Source organism: Pristiophorus japonicus, chromosome 15 (genome assembly GCF_044704955.1).
Source record: "Pristiophorus japonicus isolate sPriJap1 chromosome 15, sPriJap1.hap1, whole genome shotgun sequence".
NCBI lineage: Eukaryota > Metazoa > Chordata > Chondrichthyes > Pristiophoridae > Pristiophorus > Pristiophorus japonicus.
This window is the reverse complement of record NC_091991.1, coordinates 163812157-163834965: the sequence shown is the minus strand read 5'-3', so window position 1 is coordinate 163834965 and position 22809 is coordinate 163812157. Positions and strand designations below refer to the sequence as shown.

General features: G+C 39.7%; 1 protein-coding gene across 1 annotated transcript in view; it reads left to right on the top strand.

Annotated features, from left to right (window-relative positions):
- Nucleotides 1-22809, top strand: part of LOC139281630 (uncharacterized) — a 204155-nt gene that overhangs the window by 131289 nt on the left and 50057 nt on the right. Inside the window, exons 83-96 of the mRNA XM_070901774.1 lie at nucleotides 1860-2019; nucleotides 2451-2470; nucleotides 3509-3530; nucleotides 3626-3653; nucleotides 4337-4418; nucleotides 6438-6605; nucleotides 7302-7513; nucleotides 9676-9770; nucleotides 12830-12948; nucleotides 14157-14324; nucleotides 17182-17390; nucleotides 17907-18010; nucleotides 20304-20422; nucleotides 21920-22078. Of these exons, the coding sequence (XP_070757875.1) occupies nucleotides 1860-2019; nucleotides 2451-2470; nucleotides 3509-3530; nucleotides 3626-3653; nucleotides 4337-4418; nucleotides 6438-6605; nucleotides 7302-7513; nucleotides 9676-9770; nucleotides 12830-12948; nucleotides 14157-14324; nucleotides 17182-17390; nucleotides 17907-18010; nucleotides 20304-20422; nucleotides 21920-22078 (1665 nt within the window). The remainder of the gene's footprint in view (nucleotides 1-1859; nucleotides 2020-2450; nucleotides 2471-3508; nucleotides 3531-3625; nucleotides 3654-4336; nucleotides 4419-6437; nucleotides 6606-7301; nucleotides 7514-9675; nucleotides 9771-12829; nucleotides 12949-14156; nucleotides 14325-17181; nucleotides 17391-17906; nucleotides 18011-20303; nucleotides 20423-21919; nucleotides 22079-22809) is intronic.

Sequence of the window (22809 nt, the reverse complement as noted above, 5' to 3'; positions counted from 1 at the left end):
GGGCAAGTAATCTTGTATTTAAAGTATGTATATTAGTTGTATGAAGTTAATATAAGAGTAATAAAGCAACTCCTATAATTCTAGTACTATTATTATTGTAATCTTCAGCATGAGCTCACCACTGTAATACTGGCTGGTCCAGAGAGGTGATTATTTCCTTGGACCTGCCTTCAGTTAGTTCTTAGTTCTAAGAACAAAACATATACAGGTAATGAGATTACAGGTTACTTTTATCCAAAATGAGGTGTCTAGCAGTTCACATCATCAACAACAACAACAACTTGTATTTATATAGCCTCTTTAGCGTGGTGGTCCCAAGTCGCTTCACAGGAGTATGAGATTTAAAAAATTGACACCGAGCCGTATAAGTAGAAATTAGCGCAGGTGACCAAAAGCTTGGTCAAAGAGAGATGTTTTAAGGAGCGTCTTGGAGGAAGGAGAGGCAGAGAGGTTTAGGTAGGGAGTTCCAGAGCTTGGAGCTTAGGTAACAGAAGGCGGAGAGTTGAGCTATTTACCCAACCTCAGCCACCAAATGGTTGAGCGATTATAATCATGGAAGCTCAGGAGGGCAGAATTAGAGGAGTGCAGACATCGGGGGGGGGGGGGGAGGGGCGGTGCTGGAGGAGATTACAGAGGTAGAGAGGGGCGAGGCAATGGGAGGGATTTGAAAATAAGGATGAGAATTTTGAAACTGAGGCGTTGCTTAACAGGAGTGATGAGTGAGCGGGACTTGGTGCGATTTAGGAGACGGGCAGCCGAGTTTTAGATCACCTCTACTTTATGTAGGGTAGAATGTGGGAGGCCAGTCAGGAGTGTGTTGGAATAGTCAAGTCTAGAGGTAACAAAGGCATGGATGAGGGCTTCAGCAGCGGATGAGCTGAGGCAAGGGCGGAAACGGGCGATGTTACGGAGGTTGAAATAGGCGGTCTTAGATATGCTGCGGATATGTGGTCGGAAGCTCCATTCAGGGTCAAATATGACACCAAGGTTGCGCACAATCTGGTTCAACCTCAGATAGAAATTGAGGCAAGAGATGGAGTCAGTGGCTAGGGAATGGAGTTTGGGGCAGGGACTGAAAACAATGGTCTTCTCATTATTCAATTGGAGAAAATTTCTGCTCATCCAGAACTGGATGTCGGACAAGCAGTCTGACAATTTAGAGACCGTGGAGGGGTCGAGAGAAGTGAGGTAGAGCTGGGTGTCATCAGCGCACTTGTGGAAACTGACGCTGTGTTTACGGATGATGCCGCCAAGGGGCAACATGTAAATGAGAAATAGGAGGATGCCAAGGATAGATCCTTGGGGGACACCAGAGGTAACGATGCTGGAGTGGGAAGAGAAGCCATTGTAGGTGATTCTCTAGCTATGATTAGATAGTTAAGAATGGAACCAGGCAAGTGCAGTCCTACCCAGCTGGACAACAGTGGATAGGCATTGGAGAAGGATAGAGTGATTAACCGTGTCAAAGGCTGCAGACAAGTCAAGAAGGGCGAGGAGGGATAGTTTGCCTTTGTCACAGTCACAATGGATGTCATTTGTGACTTTGAGTGTTGTTTCAATACACAATGTGATCAGAAACCTCTCAACCACTGTTTTCAGGTTTTAGAGTCACGTTATTCTGTAACACTTTAAGCTGCTGGTTAGCAATCCAGCTCTTGTGCACAGATAGATAATTTGAAATACTGTACAAATATCCAATGCAATAGTCATTCCAAGGCACCTAGTCCATTCATATACTTCAGTTTTATGCTGTCAAATTGTTCTTTCACAGAATGACTGTAAATAAAGAGCTTGTCTCTGAATTGAAATGTGAAAGTTAATGCTTATGCTCATTCTTCAAATGTTCTTTCTATTGTTAGAAACTTTCTGCCAAGAATTTGAAAGACTTGCTTGGAGTTATCCTCCCAGCTCTTCAAACTGGAGCCAATGAAACTGTAGTGAAAGCTTGGGTGAGCTCACACTTTGAATCTGAAGTGAGGAGTGTTGGGTTGGCAGGAGGAATTCCAGATCCATCATCAGGTATGTGCCCTGATAAAAGCAGGAATACCATGGACAAATATTATGTATTGCTATACAGTTCTGCTCATAGAGTAATCTATAATAATAATAGTCAGTTTTTGTCTGTCCTGGAGTGGGACCGGGGACTGGGAGCACTGAGTGACAGTTGCACCGCCCAATGGGCAATCAGGACCTGCCCGGCCTCGCAACCAATCAGGGCGGGGAGTGATGGTGTGAATTTTAAAATTTCGATTGACGCTGCGTCTGCTCCATTGACCTGAAATATTTTCCAACACCTAACATGTCATTCCCTCTGACCACACATATCAACAGGGCTTGACATAACAATGTGGTTTAGTTCAGAGTACTGAAAGATTGAATTAAAAAGCAAAAATGCCCATTGGCATCCAAAAGTGTATTTCTTTTAATAATATTTTACTTTTTTTTTTCAGATCCCCAACATAACTTCATGGTAAGCTAGAGTTAGTACTTTTTACTTTTAATTCTCTGATATAGATCCATGTTAATGAAAAAATGTCCCTTTAGCCATTCCTCATACGGTGCATTCAGCAACATTGCACTCCTGACACACAACCTTGCTGGATAAGAGCACGGATTGTAAATAAGTTACTTAACACCAAGAGCCAATTTTGTGATTGTGCTCCTGCTCAGCCAAGCTTTGTGTTGGGAGTACAAATTCACTAAATTTACCTTTGTATAAAAAATGTTGTTTTTCCTCTGGACTGCTATGAAGAAACTCTTCTACTGAGAGGGAACTCAAATGCTTTGATGTCCAGTCTATGCCATTGCAGGACTTGTCCTCTGACTTTCCATCTGTCTTCCAGTGGGATGTACCCTTGCCCTTTGAGCAGCATCACTTGTTGATAGCACAGCAAGAAGGAGAGCCCTTCTTGTTGGCAACTGCTTTGGGAACCAAACCATATCAAGTCCATCTATGGTATTGGAGTGCCAATCAGAGCTTATAGTATCCTGCTGTGCAAAATGATCTGCTTTTAAAGTACATACAATGGGTTATATTTTCTTTCCATCACTCATGTTAGTGAAAAAGTCAACTCGTTAATATTAGTTGAAGGGAGGGAATATATATAACTGAAACTGGTTGAATTACTGCAATTATTTAATTTGTATGAAGCATGTTACATGCATCATTTATGAAATTACAGGAAAAGCAATTATTCTTTTCACTTTGACAGCTGCTATAGGATCTGCATATATATTTTATGATATAGTTCCTTATTTATTCTGGTATGTTTTCATGTTTCATGTGGTACATTTCAGTATATATATTTATATATAGTTGTGTGTGTATGTGTGAATATATTTCTTGTATATATGTATATAATCGTATGTATATATTTTTGCATTCATTAATTTTTTTTATCATATATTTGCATGTGTGTATATGTTTCCAAGTATATATCGCGTTTATATTTGGCACATTAACACTAAAATTAAGTATTAAACTTTAATTATGCTTTTTCTTTGTTAGTGTGGCAACACTACATTTAATGGTAAGTTCATATTTTTGTGAAATTCAATATCTAATTTATTTTTTGTATACATTTCCACTTTTTTATTAATTTGTTTTCTTTTACATTTCAAACAGAAACAGCATTGTGTGCAGCCATAAACAGGTAAGCATTTGAGGCCACTCAACGTCTGCATTCGTTCACTTAAACTATTGATTTGTCCTTGTGAAACTAGGTTCCTGCCTTCCTATAGGAATCTCACTATCAAATCCTGCCTGCAGGCAGGAGCCCTGCACTTGGTTTTCCCAATTTTATCCCCTCATATCAACTGTGCTGAATTCTACTGGAGTACAATTCAACAAAGTCTGTCTACTCTTCAGTATCTCATCTAAATAGCTGTTCTTCATTTGCGACTCTAGGCATGGAATGATAGGAGTACAGTAGGGAGAATTACAGCTCTGCCCAATCCTGTCTTCAACTAACTTCCACAATTCCATGCCTATTTTTGCAGGGATCAATGGAGAGCTGTCAGGAGCAGGAACTCTGGGGAATTGTTTTCCCCTTCTCTAGTTGAGGCCAATTGTACCACCCTTATCATTGCCCTGGCTGAGGTCGGCTAAGTATAGGCCAGGGATCAAACCTGGGACCTTCCTGATCTACATGGCTCAGTACCACATCACAAGCAGTTTTTCCTCAGACAATCACCAGGAGAGCAGAGTGTCTTTCATTATGCTGATAAAGATGTAAAGAAATAAACTTAATATTGTATTGATTTTAAAAACGTTTTAAATTAAATTCCAATGTAATTTCTTTCCTAATAATAGATTATGTTTCTCCTCCTCCAACAGTTCGGCTGTGAATAATTTCCTGATGTCTATTAACAAGTCCCAGCTCTGCAGTTTCAGCATTACAGACTATGCATGTGCTCAGGTAAGCTGTGCCATAGTCCAGAATTTCACATGGGGAATTACTGTCTTGTGAAAGCAACATTCAGTCCGCTGAAATACCATTACTAGTAGCATTCCTCATTCCAAGAATGATAGTAGTCATCCAAAGAAATCACTTCCAATACAAAATAATTTGCATTGACCATTATTTTGAGAGAATATATTTTGCACACTTGGGGAACTCAACCTGGAGTGAAGAGGGATCTCACACCCCAGGGCTTTAGTGTACCTGGTTGATTTCTGAATTATACTGTCACCTTTGCATCAATGTACACCCAACACCATTTTCAATTCAAGAAAAGGTAGTATAATTTCAGCCCGAGCATCTAACTCCAGATTATATTATATCGCTTGATAAAATAATGAGTTTCAGAACCAACATTCTTTGTTAAATATTTGCCCAACTTAGACAAAGTCTATCACATACAGAGCTTCATAGACAACTAATAGCTAGATTTTCTGATCCATATTGATTTTTTTCTATTTTTCAATTGTGCATTTTTATCTTTTGATTAGAAGATACTTAACCGAGATTGTTTAAAATCATGAATGGTTTTAATATACTATATAGGGAAAAACTATTTCCTCTGGTTGGGGAGTCATTGATGAGAGTTCATCCAATTTAAAGTTGTCATTGGGAGAAATTTCTTTATGCAGAAAGTTTGTTAAAGCTAAGAATGCTTTGCCACATAAAATAGTTGAAGCAGAAACTATTGTATCTTATAAGGGAGGACTAGGCAAATATTTAAAGCAGAGTAAGATATAGAGCTATTGTGAGAAAGTAGAGCAGTAGGGTTAGTTTTGGATTGCTCTAGCAGAGAGCAGTCCCAGTTATGCATCCCCTTTAGAATTGTACCCTTTAGTTTATATTGCCTCTCCTCGTTCTTCTACCAAAGTATCTACCAAAATGTATCACTTTGCACTTTTCTACGTTAACTTTCATCTGCCACGTGTCCGTCCATTCCACCAGCCTGTCTACCTTGAAGTCTATCACCATGTTCCTCACTGTTCACTATACTTCCAAGTTTTGTGTCATCTGCAAATTTTGAAATAGTACCCTGTACACCCAAGTTCAAGACATTAATATATATCAAAAAAAGTAGTGGTCCTAGTGCCGACCCCTGTGGAACACCATGTACCTTCCTCCAGTCTGGTTCCTGTTTCCTGTCACTTAGCCAATTTCGTATCCATGCTGCCACTGGCCCTTTTATTCCATGAGTTTCAACTTTGCTGGCAAGTCTATTATGTGGCACTATATCAAACGCCTTTTGGAAGTCCATGTACACCACATGAACCGCATTGCCCTTATCAACATTCTCTGTTGCCTCTTCAAAAGAACTCAAGTCATTAGTTAAACATGATTTGCCTTTAACAAATCCACGCTGGCTTTCCTTAATTAATCGACACTTGTCTAAGAGGCTGTTAATTTTGTCCCGGATTATCGTTTCTAAATGGGCTATTTTTGTATAATTTGGTATTATGCTTTTAATCACATGCCCACAAAAATTGACATGGTGATGGTGCCAATTATGCTAGTTTATCTTCAGTTACTTTGCCCAGGCCGGATTCCAGATCTACATTGGAGTTTGAAGAACCAAAAAAAGGGTGAATCCTGTCTCCAGAGTCTAACAGGGACTGAGATTGGTAATGTGGGCGGTGCTCTTATTGCAAATCAAGCTCACTGTGACTTCACCCAAATTTAAAAGATCCACATGACCCTGACACTAAAATTGTATAATATTGAGGAATAAAGGAGGAGAAAAGTTGAATTGATATATCACCTCATCACGTTACTCAGAAACATCCCAGAAGATTTCACATTTAATGAATTAGAGATTAGCAATATGCTGTTTTATGTTAGTTTATTTTCTGTTTTCTAGCACCGTATACTGCTGAATCCATTGATCATCAAGGGAGAGTTGTATAATTTGTGATATTTTAGATCAATGAAATATATTGGGATGTATTAACCAAATGTGTTTTTAAATGATTTATTTTGCAGAGTAATCAACTGCTGGAAGGTCTAACCAGTGATCACTTCACTACCATATTTCATTGTTTTACTACCACAAAGGCTCTGAATGGGCCAGATGGAACTGCACTGGGTGTATTTGTTCAGAAGCTTGACAAAACCATCCTGAACAAGGCACTGGATAAATTCAACAACAATGTAAATAATAATTAAACTTTATATGTAACAACTTACAAAGAAAATGATATAAATTGTTATTCTCATATCTTTAAAAGATATTTGAGGGCAAGTCATCATTACAATGCCAACGTTTCTATTTTTATTCCATGAGTCCAATATTGGACAACTGAAAATTTTAAAATTGGAGTTAGAATCTTGAGATTCTGTATCTGGACATTCGTAGACTGGTCAGTAAACAATAAACATATTTACCAAACCTTTAGCATTTTTATATTTATGACCATTTATAATTTATTAAGTTAGACTTCCTTTAAAATCTACATATACTTCAGACTACACACAAATAATGAAAATCAGCAATACTTACTGAACTTTCACTGTATTTCAGTGTTCTCCACTGTAGCTTGTCAAATACCACTCTAGAACTAACATTCCTTATCACAGGGTGAAATAATGTCACCTTTCATTTTGAAAGTATTAATTGTTTGAGAGTTGCGGTGCTATTTCTACATTAACAATAAAATTAACGTGTGTGTTTTTTCAGATTGATCAGAGAAAGAGATGAGGAAATATTTTGTTAATTACACTTTTCTGGTTCTACTGTGATATTATGAATTGTCATTTTTTTGGTTCTGAAATGAAGGGAAATGTCTTATGCCTGCAGTGGAATCTCTTTACTCACTGAGTTTAAACACACATCATGGTTTATTTCAGACTCTGAACACATCACCAATTCCTCTGATGACAAAGATCACGTTCATGAATGTCCTGTGGGAGATTGTGAAGACCAATGAAAACTTAACTAGTCCAGCTTTCCTGGCAAAATGGTTCCAGGAGCGATTTAGGCCGTTCATTGCTGGCATTTCCCAGTCAGTGTTGAATTGTCTTCTGATCAGAAACACAACCTGTGAAGGATACCAAGCAGTGTAAGTATATGACTCTCTTTCACTATCCTATACAGCAGATTATAGTCAATAACAACAAGGGCTAACAATGTTCCTCAGTGTGTTCACCCTTGTCACTCAAAAACCAATAAGATGTTGTGAGAATGTACAGTTGGTATATTGGAAATTCCTGAAAAGGTGCTTTCATTGACATGCTTGGGCTAGGTTTCCATGATAGACTATGAATAGGCAGAAAATCTAGTGTCTTCAATTAACACTCAGTATTATATAGGTTGCAGATATACTGAAAGGCTTCAGCTCTGTAAATAAAACTGTTAAACATTTACAATTATTATTTGAATATTGAGTACCGTCCTTCCCCGATGGCTCAGTGGGTAAGTGAAGCATAAGATCTAATATTGAGCCATTTGGACCAACAAGATCCCAGGTTTGATCTGTGACCCGTGCTAAGCTTGTCCACCTGAGCCCAGGTGGTGTACACTGGCTAGGAAATGGAAAAACCTGGCAGGGTTTGTGTTGCTGACCTATAACTAGTGTCTCATGCAGAAATGTTGTATGTGTGATTACATGCGCTGGCTGCAGCGATCAAACAGCATGCTGTTGCTCACTGTCTAGCCTTTCGTTGACATGGTTGAGCTAGGTTTCCATGATTGAATCGCCTGAAGATCTAGTTGTACCTTTATAATATATAACATTAGCCAAATTGGGCCGAAAGATGTGATGTCAGTGAGTTATTTTTGCCCATGGAACTTCAACCCAGCATAAATCACTGCCTTCAGAACAAAAGAGATAAAAGGAAGGTGGAAAAAAATGAGTTCCATATTTCACCTTGCAATGTGGTTACCTTGGGGAGGAAATTTACATTCTGCTCAAAACAGGTGGAAAGTTGGCGGAGTTGGGCTTCATTTAAATACCTCGGCGACTACTTGGCGCTTGTGGGTGACAAATTGTCAGCCCACTGCAGCTCACCAGTTGATGAGGGTGGGAAATCAACCGGTTACAATGCTGAACTGGCTAGCTGGTCGGGCCTTGTGGTGGAGCACTCCTGCTCCCCTGGTCCCATAAAAATAAAACATTTCTTTGCCCCTTTTTTTGAGCGGCCTCTACCAATTCGTTTAACGGTCGTGGTTAGGTCGCTCAATGCCTGGCACAAATTGGTGGAGTGCATGGTACACACTCTGCCTTTTTGTGCCTGAAATTTGTAATCAAAACCTTACAACCAGGATAGGACTCTGATTTACATATTTAAGCAGCTTTACGCCAGTTTCAAGTGGGCAAGCTGGTAGCCCATTTATAGGCCCACCTGAAAATGACATCAGGGTGTCAATGGGGCGCAGAGATTTCCATCCCCTCCAACGCTCCCCCCCCCCCCCCCCCCCCAAACACCTCCGATTTTCAACTGTCCATTCCTCAGGAGAGAAATGGGTGGTAGGCAATTGAAAATTGCTCCTCCCCCCACCCCCCACTCCTCGCCATAAATCAGGGTATTGACCATTTTGACCGAGAAACTGGGTTCTGGGTTGCACAGCACCTATTTTCCATATGCTACATGACCCCAATATGGCGGGCAAGAAATGCACCACCCACCTTATTGGGTAAGGACAAACAAGAGGCGTCCTTTACCCAGGCCTAAAGCAAATGTTAGGCCATTTGCATATGCAAAAAGTGGCCCAATGCCTGTTTCAGATCCTTGCTACAACATAGGTTTACCCTGAAGCACCTAGGTCCAACGCTGGCTGCACTCAGTGAAACCAACTCTAAACATCGCCTGAATAAAAAAAACGGCAAGTACTTGCGATGTAAATACCATCCCGAACACATTAAAGCCCTAAATTGGGAGAATGTAATAAGCTTTCAGTTCCCAGTGTCGAGATGAGCAACTCCAGACAATTAGAGAGAAGCTTATGTCTCCAGTAGCATTAACATTCAGGGGTTCTTCAGTCATTGGAGTAACTGAAGAACACTTAATGGCTTTGAGACACTTTGGGATGTTGTTAGGACATGAAAGCTCTTTCTTTCTAATTGTTGAGGGGTATCATTGCAGTGCGATGCTCTATTCAAGTTTCAGTAGCAGATTGCCCTGATTGTCGAGCATACTTAGACAATAATTTGGGGATCCTTCCCTATTAGATGGATGGATACTATAGATCTAACTAATATTATAAATGTTTTTTCCATATTAGCATAAAAGGACTCAATAATGGATTCAGAGAGATGCCGCAGGCAACAAGAGAGACTGTGCTAAAAGTGTGGATCCTTAAATACCTCAATACCACAGGTAAGCTAGAAAGGCATTTGCAAACCAGGGAGAAAACTAGATTTACATCTAGTTAGGTTGCTACTGTAATACTGCAATAAAATTAAACTGTTATTGTTTGTTTCCATGGTCTGACATATTTTATACGTCTATTAATCCTATGTCAGTGGCAAATAAGGTTTCCTTATAATTTTTCAAAAGCATTAGGGGCTGAAATTCCAGTCGGAGGCTTCCCGCGGGCAATTGCCTCCAACCTAAAACATTTCTATGAATTTACCTGGTAGTCCGGGAGGAGCCTGCGATTCTGGTGGGGAGGCCTTCTCTTCCCGTGCTACGAAGCGCGCTCCTGTCCTCCAGGTTCCCACGCAGAAGATGCAGTGACTGCTCAGCCAATCAGGTACAGTATTCCACAGCTTTCTCATTAATAGCAATGAGAACTCCGTATCTACGAGTTCTCATTGCTGTTAATGAGAAAAAAAACAAAGATACTAAACACATGTAATAAAAAATAAAAAACACACCTCACATAATTAAAATTAAAATATCTTAGAGAGAAAAACATTTGAGTTTTTAAAACTTTTTAAATTATGGTTAAAAATAAATGTAGCGTAGTGGACAGGGTTTTTAAAAATGTGTTTTTTTAATTTAATTTAATTATATTTTTGTATGTTTTTAAACTCTTACGCCAGTAAAAGTAGGCTATGCGCCTGCTTTTATCAGCGCAAGAATTTTGAGAACATTTGCTGGGCAAGATATGGGTAAATCTTGTCCTTGCAAAAATTTCCTCGTTCCTGAGATACGGAAGATCTGTCAAGCTCCAGCTTGACAGATCGGAAAAGCTGGTTTTCAGCGCATGTGCATTGTGCACTAAAAAACGGCTTTTGCAATGCCTTCCCGGGTCCGTCCGTAAACAGTACGGACCCAGGGAGGCCAGAATTTCCAGGCCAAAGTTTCTTTGTGTCTCTCAAGTCTAACTAATGGCGCCCACCTGTTTACTTTAATGACTCCACCTTATCCTCCTTCATCTATGGATATGCGTGGTCTCGCTATCACATCTGACCTCAGATGGAACTCTTGTACTACCTCCAAGAACCTCTGGCCCTGAAATTCCAGTGTGGTGGGATTGCCTGCCACAACTTCAGTAGGAGAACGGTGGAACCCCTGGGGAAATAGCAGATATCCAGTGTAACCCTTGTTATGCCAGGCCTCTGCTGTTTCCCCTGGGGGTTCCAATGGTCTGCCACCAGAGTTACAGCAGGAGACTAGAGGAAGCCCCATGGAATTTCAGGGACTTCGGCCCCGATATTGGTGGCCTTACTGCCAACTGCCGCCGAGTTTTGCCTCCAGTCGGCCCTCTGTGCCAGTTTCCATTTGGGCTGGAGCGGGCGGGAGGGGAGTGCCACCGGTAATCACCCGCTGACAGTTACTGGCGGCCAAGTAGTGCAAGTGGCCTCCCGCCCACCGAACTGCCAGATTGGTGCGGGCGGGAGGCGGCGTCAGCAGTGGGGAAGGACCGCTGCGCGGAGGCAGATCTTAATCCCAACGGTAAGTACGAAGACCTGCAAAAAAAAAGGTTAGTGAACATCTTTAAAATTCTTTTTTTACAGCGACTTACCTGGATGGGGTCCCCTAAAGGTGTTCCGGTGGTTTTTTTTTATAATGATTTTTATTTTCAGGTCTTCCACCTTGGGCCTGACTCCATCCTTGGCGGCACTTGGGCGGCAAGAGCCTTTGCCACCGCGATTGAGAGCTCCCACCCGCTGTCTCCCATTTGATGGCATACGTCGTTATTTTGCCGCCAGGCGGTACTGCCACCTTTTTTAGTGGAATCTTCCTGGCAAAGTACCGCCCGGTCTCTCGGTGGCCATAAGCGGTCCTTTGGGTGGCACTTGGGCGGGCCTTGGCTTCGACCAGATTGGGATTTAGCACTAATGCTTCTTTTCCTCAACAACCTCGGTTTCTATGAAGCCTAAGTCTGTTTCAAATTTGAATACTTTTCCCACATTTGGGGAGGCCCTTATAACATCTCTATCACATTCCTGGACCGGATACCAGAAGTAGCTTGTCATCTCAGAGATGATTTCTCACTCATCTTTAGTCTCCAACTTCTGACCTTTCTCTGCTGTGACTTTCTTTCAATTTCTTTTCACTTTATCAGTCTTAATATGGTCAGTGCTCTCCTAAGTTTTCCTCTCTTATTCTTACTAAGTTCTGAATGTACCATCTTACACAGTTTTTTTCCTTCCTATATCCTCATTCTAATGAAATTGATATTCATCTCGCTGACACCTTCTCAGGACCCATGTTTCTTCTACATTTTTCAGACATTTAAAACCCTAGCTATGCATCATCTAATCACTACTTCCTAATTTACCTCACCTTACCTCTACAGCCTTGGTTGTTATCTTCACTTTGCACCTTGGTCACCTTGCTTTGATTTCTCAGCAATAAAAAATAAATTCATTTACATATCATGACTACTGTTGAGCATTTCCCATCAGTGTATTGTAGATAACTTCAGAAACTGATGTAATTTGTCGCTGTCAAAACCGTATGTGCAGTTGACATATAAGAACCTATGGAGATTTGAAATGAAACTGCACCATAACACCTTTTTTACCAGATTATATTTCAGAAACAATAATATACTAACAGCCTCATTGCAGCTGCCTCTAGCATTGCTCTAAACCATCAGACTTTATTGGCTAGAAATTTCTCCATTTATCCCACAAAATCAGATTTCTACAATAACTTTGCCCATGAAATAAATGTAATGGATAGAAAATACCTAGCCATATTTCTCACAATGGTAACCCAGTAATCTGCTTAATCATGTCTGTGAATATGATGCAATTGAGAACAGGCACTCAGCTTGTTTGAAGGACTCAATGGTGACAACCTTAAGCTGCAAGTTCAATCACAACTCATACTTGCTTCTATTGTAAAATACTCTGTTGATTGAAGCACTGTGAACTAAAAACAAGAAGTCGTATGTTATTCTGTATCGACACAATATTCCTGATAAAACATTGGGAAATATCTAGTGCACATAGCTAACCTTCTTCGTCCTTTACCTACAGGTGCTGGTTGTATCAGTAACTCGAATGGATCCAGAGACTGGCTACTGATGAACTGGGGAATGTTCAGTCACCTTGTTCAGATAGATGATTTAACCAGGCTGAATTCCAATTTCAGTGGAGTAAGTTATTGAATCTGGTTTTTTTTAAATTGGGGTGCTAAGTAAGGTTTTTTGACTTTTTAAAAAAATTGCAAATAATATTCCTGATCAACTACTGCAAGACTGAAGTTATCAGCCTGGCTTTTTTTATCAATAAGTTTGATAGTTTGATGTGATAAAGTTATCCCATAAAGTCACCTATTTGTTGTGCCATTTCTATCATTATAAGGATCCAGATAGATTCTTCACCATTTGCTGAAGTGGTCTATGTTCTTTGAAAGAAGTCATCCTCCACACAGTGTGAGACGTAGTTCTAACAATCTAACTAGAAAATCACAAAGAGGAATGCCAGTCCTTTTTCAAAGATTTCCACCCGTCCACTACATGAGTGCCTTTTGCATTCTCCTGTACCAATGTGGTTACCATCAAGATTTCTTTTTAATTGAAAGATTCTAAACAGAATAGGATAGGAACAGAGCCTGAAAAGGCCATTGTGGCCCATGACTCTGAAATTGATTACTAAGAAGCGTGGGAAAGACCGGGTGAGTCTCCCTCCTTTGGTGAAGTGCCTAGCTTCTTCTACAGGTGGGGCACTGTGGATGTGGATCTATGTCCCATCATTCTCTGATGTAGCATATTGGTGCTCTAATGAACGTCCAATATAAGCTGTATACTTATTGAGTTACATCTTAACATTAGGCAGCTGTGCATGTGCAAACTTGGAATATTATAATCAAAAGGATCACTGTAAATAGGATGAGTGAACTGACATGATAAAACTGGAATAACATAAAATACATTGTGGGCCTCTACATTGGAGCCATTGTTGACATTGACACTGATTACCATGTGATAATGTGACATTAAACCATTATTGTAGAATGAGAAAGATCCAGAATTGGAGGAGGATGGGCCGAAACTTATTTCGGTGAGATTCAGTAGAATAATAGAAGCCTCTTAATCTTTTTGTTGCCATTTATTAATTCCCCCACCAGTGACACATACTAGTGGGAGCTGCATAACACTTTCCATATCAGGCAAAATGTTTTTCTTGTATAGTCACACTCATGAAGTCAACAGAGCAAAATAAATGGGTGCTTGAATTGAAGCAATGATAGGCCATTATCATATGGTACAGTATATCAGATATATATGGTACTGATGGAAAGCATTGCCCTCTCGTGCTTATTTCACTAATGCTTCACTTTAACAACTTCAATTTTTTTTAGTTTGACGTGCTGGACTTATTAACTCCGAGACAACTGTCTGAACTGACTGTGAACTCAGATGCTTTGAGCAATATGAGTAACATCAACAAGATCCTTGGTACACTCACAAGCAGAAACTTCAGTGAACTGAAGACCTACATGAACCATTTTGTCAATGACACACAAAAGGTAAGTTAGCAAATGTTTTTGTTTATAAGTCATTTTCGGGAAGTCGGTGTTGCTGGCAAGGCTGGCATTTATTGACCATCCCTAATTGCCCTGATACAACTGAGTGGCTTGCTAGACCACTTGAGAGGACAGTTGAGAATCAAACACATTGGCGTGGGACTGGAGTCTCCTAGAAACTAGACAGGTTTCCTTCCCTAAAGAACATTAGTGAATGATTGGGTTTTGTGACACTCCAGTTGCTTCAGCTCATTTTTTTTATGGATACCTGTAAAATGTTAATTTAATATTGGGCGTATTGAATTCCTATTGTAATTTTCAAAATGCAAATTTTCTATAACATTGTAAATGCAGTTCTAAATTTCTTCAGATTTGTAACGCTTCATATTAAAAAGAATTTGTGCTTTTCTCCAAGTGGTTTTCCGTTAACATGTTAATTGTATGGGGAAAATTGGGAAGGCTTCTCTTCCCATGAGCGGGCCCCCTGATATAGAGGGTCGACGCTCGCCCCAACCCGCGTAGCAGTTCTCGAAGTTAGCAGACAGTGACGGATGGCAAGGTAGAACGATCTTTAATTACGAATGTCCAGGAACACCTCTCATCACAGCCGCCTGTGATGGAGATGCTCTTCGAACAGCACAATCATACAACTTTTATACATTTCATAGATCCCTTCGCCCCCTGGTACAACCTCCCTCGATCTCTAATTGGGTTACCTTATTAGTAATATTTTGGATTGACGTACCAAGATCTCAAGGCAACTTTTCGACCTTAACTGGGATGACCTCATTGGGTTAGAATTTGCTGATCGTACGCAGCGCCTAAAAGTCTGTTTAGAGTCTTTTCGCAAGGTCTTATCAATGTCTGTTTAGGTTCTCACATCCTATCCTGTCGGAATATTATCTAATGTCCTGGTACATATTGAATTAATAACTTCTGGAGCCTTGGTACTGAAATATGCAAGGCCGAATGAGAGACCTTTTACCTCCTTATGGGTCGGTGCAGGAACCAGCACTTTAACCCTTGTCCCGCTGGTACTCCTAATGCCAAATTTCTCTTCCATTAAGCAATCTTAATACACTGAAGGTTACCTTAATGTAAATATTGTATTCAAAGAAAGAGCAACACTTTTAGCAGAATGAAAAATGTAGCCATGAGGATTGTTCGGATTTATAAGTACATTTGTTCCATACTTCAAATTTTCTTCCTCTACCAATTTCCGCTGCACAATAAATCCTGGGAATGGATAAGAATCTAGCTGAACAGTAGAAAATGAGTACTCTTTAGAGGAATTGTGTTGAGGTGCGGCAGGGGGGGGGAAGTACTGAGTATCCCAGGGCTCGGTGTTGGGATCAATAGTGTTTGCAAGTGGATAAAAATAAAACGATAGATGAAATTTAATGCAAACAAACATGAAGTACTGCACACAGGAAGGGAAAATGGGCAACATACATGAATGAAATAGCTAAGAATAAAGCCGAAAGATACCTAGGTGTCTAGATACTTAGATTCGCCCCTTAACGTGTCCAACTAATGCACAGCAGCAATCAACAAAACAAAAAATGTTGAGCTATATAACCAAATCAATAGAATACGAGTCAGAGGAAGTTGTGACCAATGCTCTGGTCAGACTGCATCTTTAATATCACGTCTAGATTTAGTAGCCAACCACAACCTGAAAGATTCAAGATTACAGGTCACTTAGATACCCAAAGGGTCTTAGGATTTATAAGGCAATACTCAGTCTAAGGACCAAGTCCGCCGGCCCACCGCTAGCCGGAACCTTACAATTTCCAACAGTGTGAATCCCACTTCTGACACCACTAAGATTCAGGATTACAGGTCACTCATAGACACCCAAAGGCAAGCTCTGCATAGAGCGCTTGCTTTGTGTTGGGCAGCAGATGATGTGGCCTGCCCAACAGAGCTGATTGAGTGTGGTCAATGCTTCGATGTTGGGGATGTTGGCCTGAGCGAGAACACTGACATTAGTGCATCTATCCTGCCAATGGATTTGCAGGATCTTGCAGAGGCAGCGCTGGTGGTACTTCTCCAGCGTTTTGAGGTGTCTGGTCCTCCTCAAGGTGCGCTGCTTCAGTCTGCGTAGATGGAATCATTAGAAATCACTGATTTGATGTCAACTTCAAATTTTTATGTCCTGTTCTCACTGTTAAAACCATTGAAAAAGTTAAGTCTTGTTAAATGAGGTGTAACTGAGTTTTTAAACAGTGTATTAAGTCATTATTACTGATGAACAGCCTCTCTGGCCCTGAAAAAGTAATTTTATAAATCTGGAGTCTCATTTCCTCCATTCTATGATAAAATTCCATAGATATTTAAAATAATAAAAATGAATTTTTATTTTACTTTTTTTTTAAGTTTGTTTATGATATTTCAGCTTACCTACTTTGAGGTCAGTGGCGAGCGCCGTCCCTTTGCCAGACCAATGTGTTTAAAAGCCATGGAAAATTTACAATAGTAAAACTTAAAAAGTCACTGACAACCTTTCAGAATTAAGGTTAAACTGTTGGCCATCAAGTTGATCATCTTCCCATTTAGAAAGCTTAGTGGAAGATAGCGACACTGCAATGTATCCTCATCTTTTTTCAGTTGTACGTAAGCCATTGTACAGATATTGCAAGAAAAAAAGAAAAAACATTGTCCTTGACTGAAATGTTCTTGCAAAATCCATTTAAAACCTATTGCAAAAAGGCTGCCATTTTTAGATGTGCAATTGTATGTAAAAAAAAAATATATGCATGGTAATCTCTGAATGGATTCAAAAGTGCAATAAATCTATTATTAGATTTTGGTGTTAAGATGTCATAATAATTTTTCATGAAATTTCATTTTGTTTCAGATGGGTATTCTGGTTATTCGAAACACGGCAGTAAGGGACGTGATGCTGAGGCAGATCGTGCTGCAGCTGAGACCCCAGTTTCCAATATTTAAAAGTGCAGACTATGCTGACTGGTTCCAGTCCAATTTACTGCTTCTGCTACCTAGTATTCGACAACGCGAGCTCGCCTTCATACCTATTAACATAAGCTGTGAATCAAACAGAGGCATGTGAGTGCACAGTCTATGTACAGGATTGATAAAGAGAACAGAGGCCAAAGGGCTTTAACTTTACAAAAAAAGTGATTGTGGAGAATGGAGGGGCCAATCTATTTTTTTCATAATGTGTATTTATTTGGAAATCTAGTCACCGTTACACACTTAATAGTTGCTACCAGTTCCAAAGTACACATGTATTTGCCATAATTATTCCAAAAAATGATTTGGTCTATATTTCTACTGTACAATGTTGTAAATAGAATTGAAGTAATGTATATAAACAAATGACATTTCTGACACCTCACTGAGGGGAGATTTCCAATGCTCACTATATCACAGTTACAAACACATTCTTTCGGCCCAATTTTATAATTTCTCTGCAAATAGTGAACAGAGAAAATCTTCCCCAATATTTCTGACAAAGTTTTAAAAAAAGGCTGTAGTCTATTACTGTTACATTTTTCATGCAAAATGCGACTGAACTTCTTACAAAGTTGTGCAATCAATTTTTTCTTCTAATCCATGCAGAATTAAAGGACTAGACAATGTTTACCCAAGCTTAACGTTGTCGCAGATTAGTGACATATACAAATGGGCATCAAAATACCTCTCCAACCAACTCAATTCATCAGGTAATGTGCAGACATCAAATATAGTACAGGTTGAACCTCTCTTATCCGGATCACTGGATAAGGGATTTTTCTGGATGAGGGGTGGTCACAGTAAATTGGATAGTACAGGAACTGAGCAAGGGGATATCGGGGCTGTCTGGCTGGCTTGGGGCAGGGAATGCGGCAGAGAGATCGCGGGAGTGGATCGCGGGGTCAGACCAGCGAGGAAGGACTTCAATTTTTTCATGCGCCACCTGGTGGCCGGGAATGGTTCTGGATGAGGGGTGGTTCTGGATAAGGGAGGTTTAACCGGTAACAGTAATAAATTGCAATTGGGCAATGTCCAGTTATCATCTTATACAATATCAGCAATGACAGTATATAATTTCATGATGATAAACAAAAAGTTCTGGAAACACTGGCCAATATTGGAACCAGTCTTGTTAATGGTTCTGCCAAAATTGAAAATGAATAAAGAATACATTTAAATGCGTACCTGGCCTTGCCAAAGGTGGAACATATGAAAGAATAATTTTTTTCTTTTAAAATAGCACCCTCTGAAAGGATGATGGTACACCTTATAGTCATTTTACAGCAATTTTTGCTGTTTCTCCACGGTTTCCACCGAGGTCACAGTGGACAAATCGGAAGCCACCTCGCGTAAATTCCAACCGTTAGTTTTTTATCTCGACACTCCAGGTCTTTTAATTGTGGCCTACTAGCTGAAAAACAAAATTAGACACAACTTTCATTTTTTCTCAGAAAATAAATTGGTTCAACATTATTAGATTTGCACCCAAGCACCATTAAATGCTTTCAGTGCTTGGATATAACTGACTACTCTTGTTCTATTAAAGTATTATCTTCTAACTTGATATTTCAGGAAAGATGTATAGTTAAATACACAATAAACAGGCGTTTAAAAAAGTAAAGCAATTGCTGTTTTGGACCATTAAATGTTTAATGCTTGTACCTATTAAATTAATAAATTTAGCGACCTTCAATTTTTACAAGTCATGTAACGTCTCCCATATGCTGACTCAACATAGAGGACATGGGCTAAGTATTTTAAGTACCAGAGCTGAATTTTGCAGAGTGCATGTGAGAATTCCTAAGTTTAAAAGAGATAGGCTATGAGATTAAAATGTTTAATTAAAGATGAATGTAATTTAAAATCATTTTGCTGAGTTTTCTGTTAAGAGAATGTGGCCCAGAAATTGTCTCTGCAACACTGCCTGAGACGAATTTCTAGCCTGAATTTCTAATGTTGCAGACCTTGCTTTGAAGAGATGGTGCTGACGTTTTGTTGTTTGACATAATTTCTATGATTTTGCACAGATCACAAAATTTATTTATGTGTAATTATATAGAGTTATATTGCAATATTCAAGCAGTTAAAGTGACCTCTGGAGGTCCAAGGAAAATATAACTCTTAATATCCGTAACATTACTTCACCTTAGACCCTCAAAGACCAGACACATAATGAACAGGGAAAGTAATTTTGAAAGCAAGTTTTCAGAACTGCAACAACCCAAAATTATTTTCTGTAAATTTTAATTGTGGAATAATATGAAGTAAAACTAGAGGTTGAGGAAACCATTTCATAATTCACTGAATGTGAAAATATTACATAATATATTGAATCTTGATGCAAAAATGCACACTTACGGTCTGATTTTATACAATGCTGTTGAAAACCAATACAGAATCGGCCATTAACGTCATTTTTACACCTACTTGCCAAATTACAGTTGTACTTTACTATGCAGTGAATTCTTGTATTTTCAGGATGCCAGGGAAAGATTGAATACAAAATGCAAGGCCATAGTCCGCGCAACAAATTGAAGCTCTTGCAGGCTCCTGTCTTAATGGTTTGGGAGTGTTTTTAAGAAAGTAAAGCTTTCTGTATTTGAACATCTCTGACCAGTTGCTCATATTTGTGTGACATTCCTTTTCCTTGATAAACATTTTTACAATGCACAGATCTCAAACAACATGGCTCTTTCCCTAACACCCAGTTTTCTAGCACGCCTGCTGGTGAAGGTGAGGTGGGGGAGATAGGGAAGGAATTTGCTTAGATGACTTTAATGGCACAAAAGACTCCTTAACTTCCTGCGAGTGTAGGAAGTAAGCACCCTATTGTTGATGTAGCCCAGATATGAAAGGGGAATTTGGGCATTTGTTTTCTAGGGCGCCGAACTACAGTATTCATTATTTTATTATTCTGCAGAGTTGTGAGCTTCTTCACTACTGTATAAAGTGTAAAGAGTTACTTTTGTGGTGTGGTAACACTGGTCCACCTTCCATTTGTAGGTTCTGCATGCACTGTGAATACTATTGACAGCCGAGATTGGATACTCAAGAACTTGGGCAGATTCCGGTCACAAGCTCAATACAGCAAGCTAGTATCTCTGAACAGTAACTTCACGGGAGTAAGTTATTTAGATCAGCTAAGGAAATATAAATGATTTTAGTTAGATTATACTGTGCAAAACAATATGTAAAGACACTAGCAAAATAAAATATTACTGACATCTATTAATTCAAGTGAAAAAAACTATTCAGATACATTTAGAAAGGTATGGAACATTTAGTGGGAAGTTTAGGAAAATACTTTATTCTGAGTTACTGAAGATTTTGAAAAGTTGAAAAAGTTAGCGCCAGGCGTTAATCATTCCTCCAGCAATATTCAATTTTAGTGCTCTAAAAGGGAAGTGGAGCACTAAATCAAACGCTAACCACTTTTAGGGCGCTAAAGTCTGAGAGCGGCATGAACTCTAAACAATTTCGAGTGCATTGGTAACTGCATCAGAGGCTGTTTCCCTCGCTTAAAGGGAAGGGCCAATGATTCTGCAATTAAGCTATTTGTCATCAGTTCTGTTTTGCAAGGCAACCTGCGTGACTGCCATTACAACCCCACTCACTCTCACAAAGTGGAGGGCTTGGACATCTTGCACCAGTGAAACATGAAAAACTTTGCGCAGGCACCAGACAGGTGCAAATAATAAATGTTGCACTAGCTGAAAACAATTCCCTTTAATTACCGCTCCCCAAGGGTAGGGAAGGCAGTGTGATGGGGATCTGATGAGTGGTACAGCAGAATGAAGTTGAGTGTGGCTTTTGAGTAATGTTTCGTGATCTACTGAGGTTGAAAGGTTTACACCACTGCAGCCAGGTCCTCCTGATGACACCCCTGCTTGTGCTCTCCTGTATAACGTGAAATCAGGCTGCATTAGTGTCCTGGAGAGATCTCTTCCGCCCATGGGAAGGGAAGAGAACCTACCTGCGTGTTGTGACTCCCTCCATAAGTATATGGAGGGAGTCATGGGAGAGCATGGGTCAGCCGTGCACCTAAGTGCAGTCCTTGACAGTGTTTGTAGCATCTCGATGCTGCAGAACACTGACAACACAACTGTCAAAAAGTTTGTGGGCATGATCCCTTTAAGGAAACTAGCTGATGACGCATCATTAAATGACATCATCAGACCCATTTCCTTTTAATCGGCTGGGAACCTTGCAAGGTGGGCTTACAAGCCCCATCCACGTAACATCACTTGGACAGAGGTGGATGAAGAAAGGAGCGAGGTTCCAGCTCGCACACAAAGTCGCCCACCTCACTCCCGACCCGATCTGAACAATCACAGCCTACATGTGTTGCAGCACATTGCTATTTCTTTATCTTTATTTTTTTATGTTCATTTAAAATCTTGGCATACCAATTGAAATCAATGTTTCAATGAGTCATTAATCCTATAATTGTAGACTTCCTCTGTTTGCAAAGGCGCTTAAAGTATTTTTTTTACAATATATTTCCCTGGGTAATAAAGTTGCTTTGGAAAATATTAAAACTAAGAACAATGAATAACTTTTGATTAAATATTTCTAGGTTCATTCTGTATGAATAGAATATAATTTTCTTTTTGTTCCAGATTGATGTTGTGGATTTGCTGACTGTAAGACAGCTTGCCCAATTATCTGCTAGCAATGGAACACTAAAGGATTCAGATGATGTACGGAAGGTTATGAGCAACATCACAGCTGATAGTATTACTCAATTCATGGACATATTCAGCTTTGAGGCAAAACAGGTAGGAAATGTCAACTGATACTGTGAGGAATAAAACAGAGGAGTGTTAGTACAGGTATAATAAATGGATGAGGAAAAATTTTGTATAGTGCACAACCAAAAGTAACCCTGTATTCTATGAGATCTTGTCAACCAACCCAATATCCTGTGCTACCTCATTATGAGTCCCTCATAAATCACCAAACCCCTTATGGAATATCTCAACGAATCATAGACAAAAATCCATTCTCAGTGTCAAACTACCCCAATATCATTTGCGACGCTGCATCACATGGAGCTATAGGGAATTTCTCAAATCACAGAAACGCTTGTGTGAACAGTATTGAAATGTTTTGAGCAGTAATGCTTCGGCAAATTATAGGCTGCAATCCAGTCTCGGGGATCAGATGAACAAACCACTTTAGTTTGTCTCAAGTGTCTTCTGTTGAGATTTACTTATCTCTGGTCTTTCAAATAATCAGGATCGAGTGCAAACCAATATGTTGGATATATTGTGTTTAATCCGAGTTTAGGACAGAATACAACACATTAGTTATATAGCAAAAACAAACGACCGTGACAAGTAGCTGGTACAGGCTCCGATTGGACAGACAGCTGGCATGCATGAACAGCTCCTCTTCTTCCTTTCTCTTTTTGAACTGCCCAAGAGTGTAAGACTGAAGTCAGCATTAACTCTACTCTCCGGGGTCCTTCCTCCACGTTTGCTCTTCGGCCCTTGCTTTTATTCTCTTT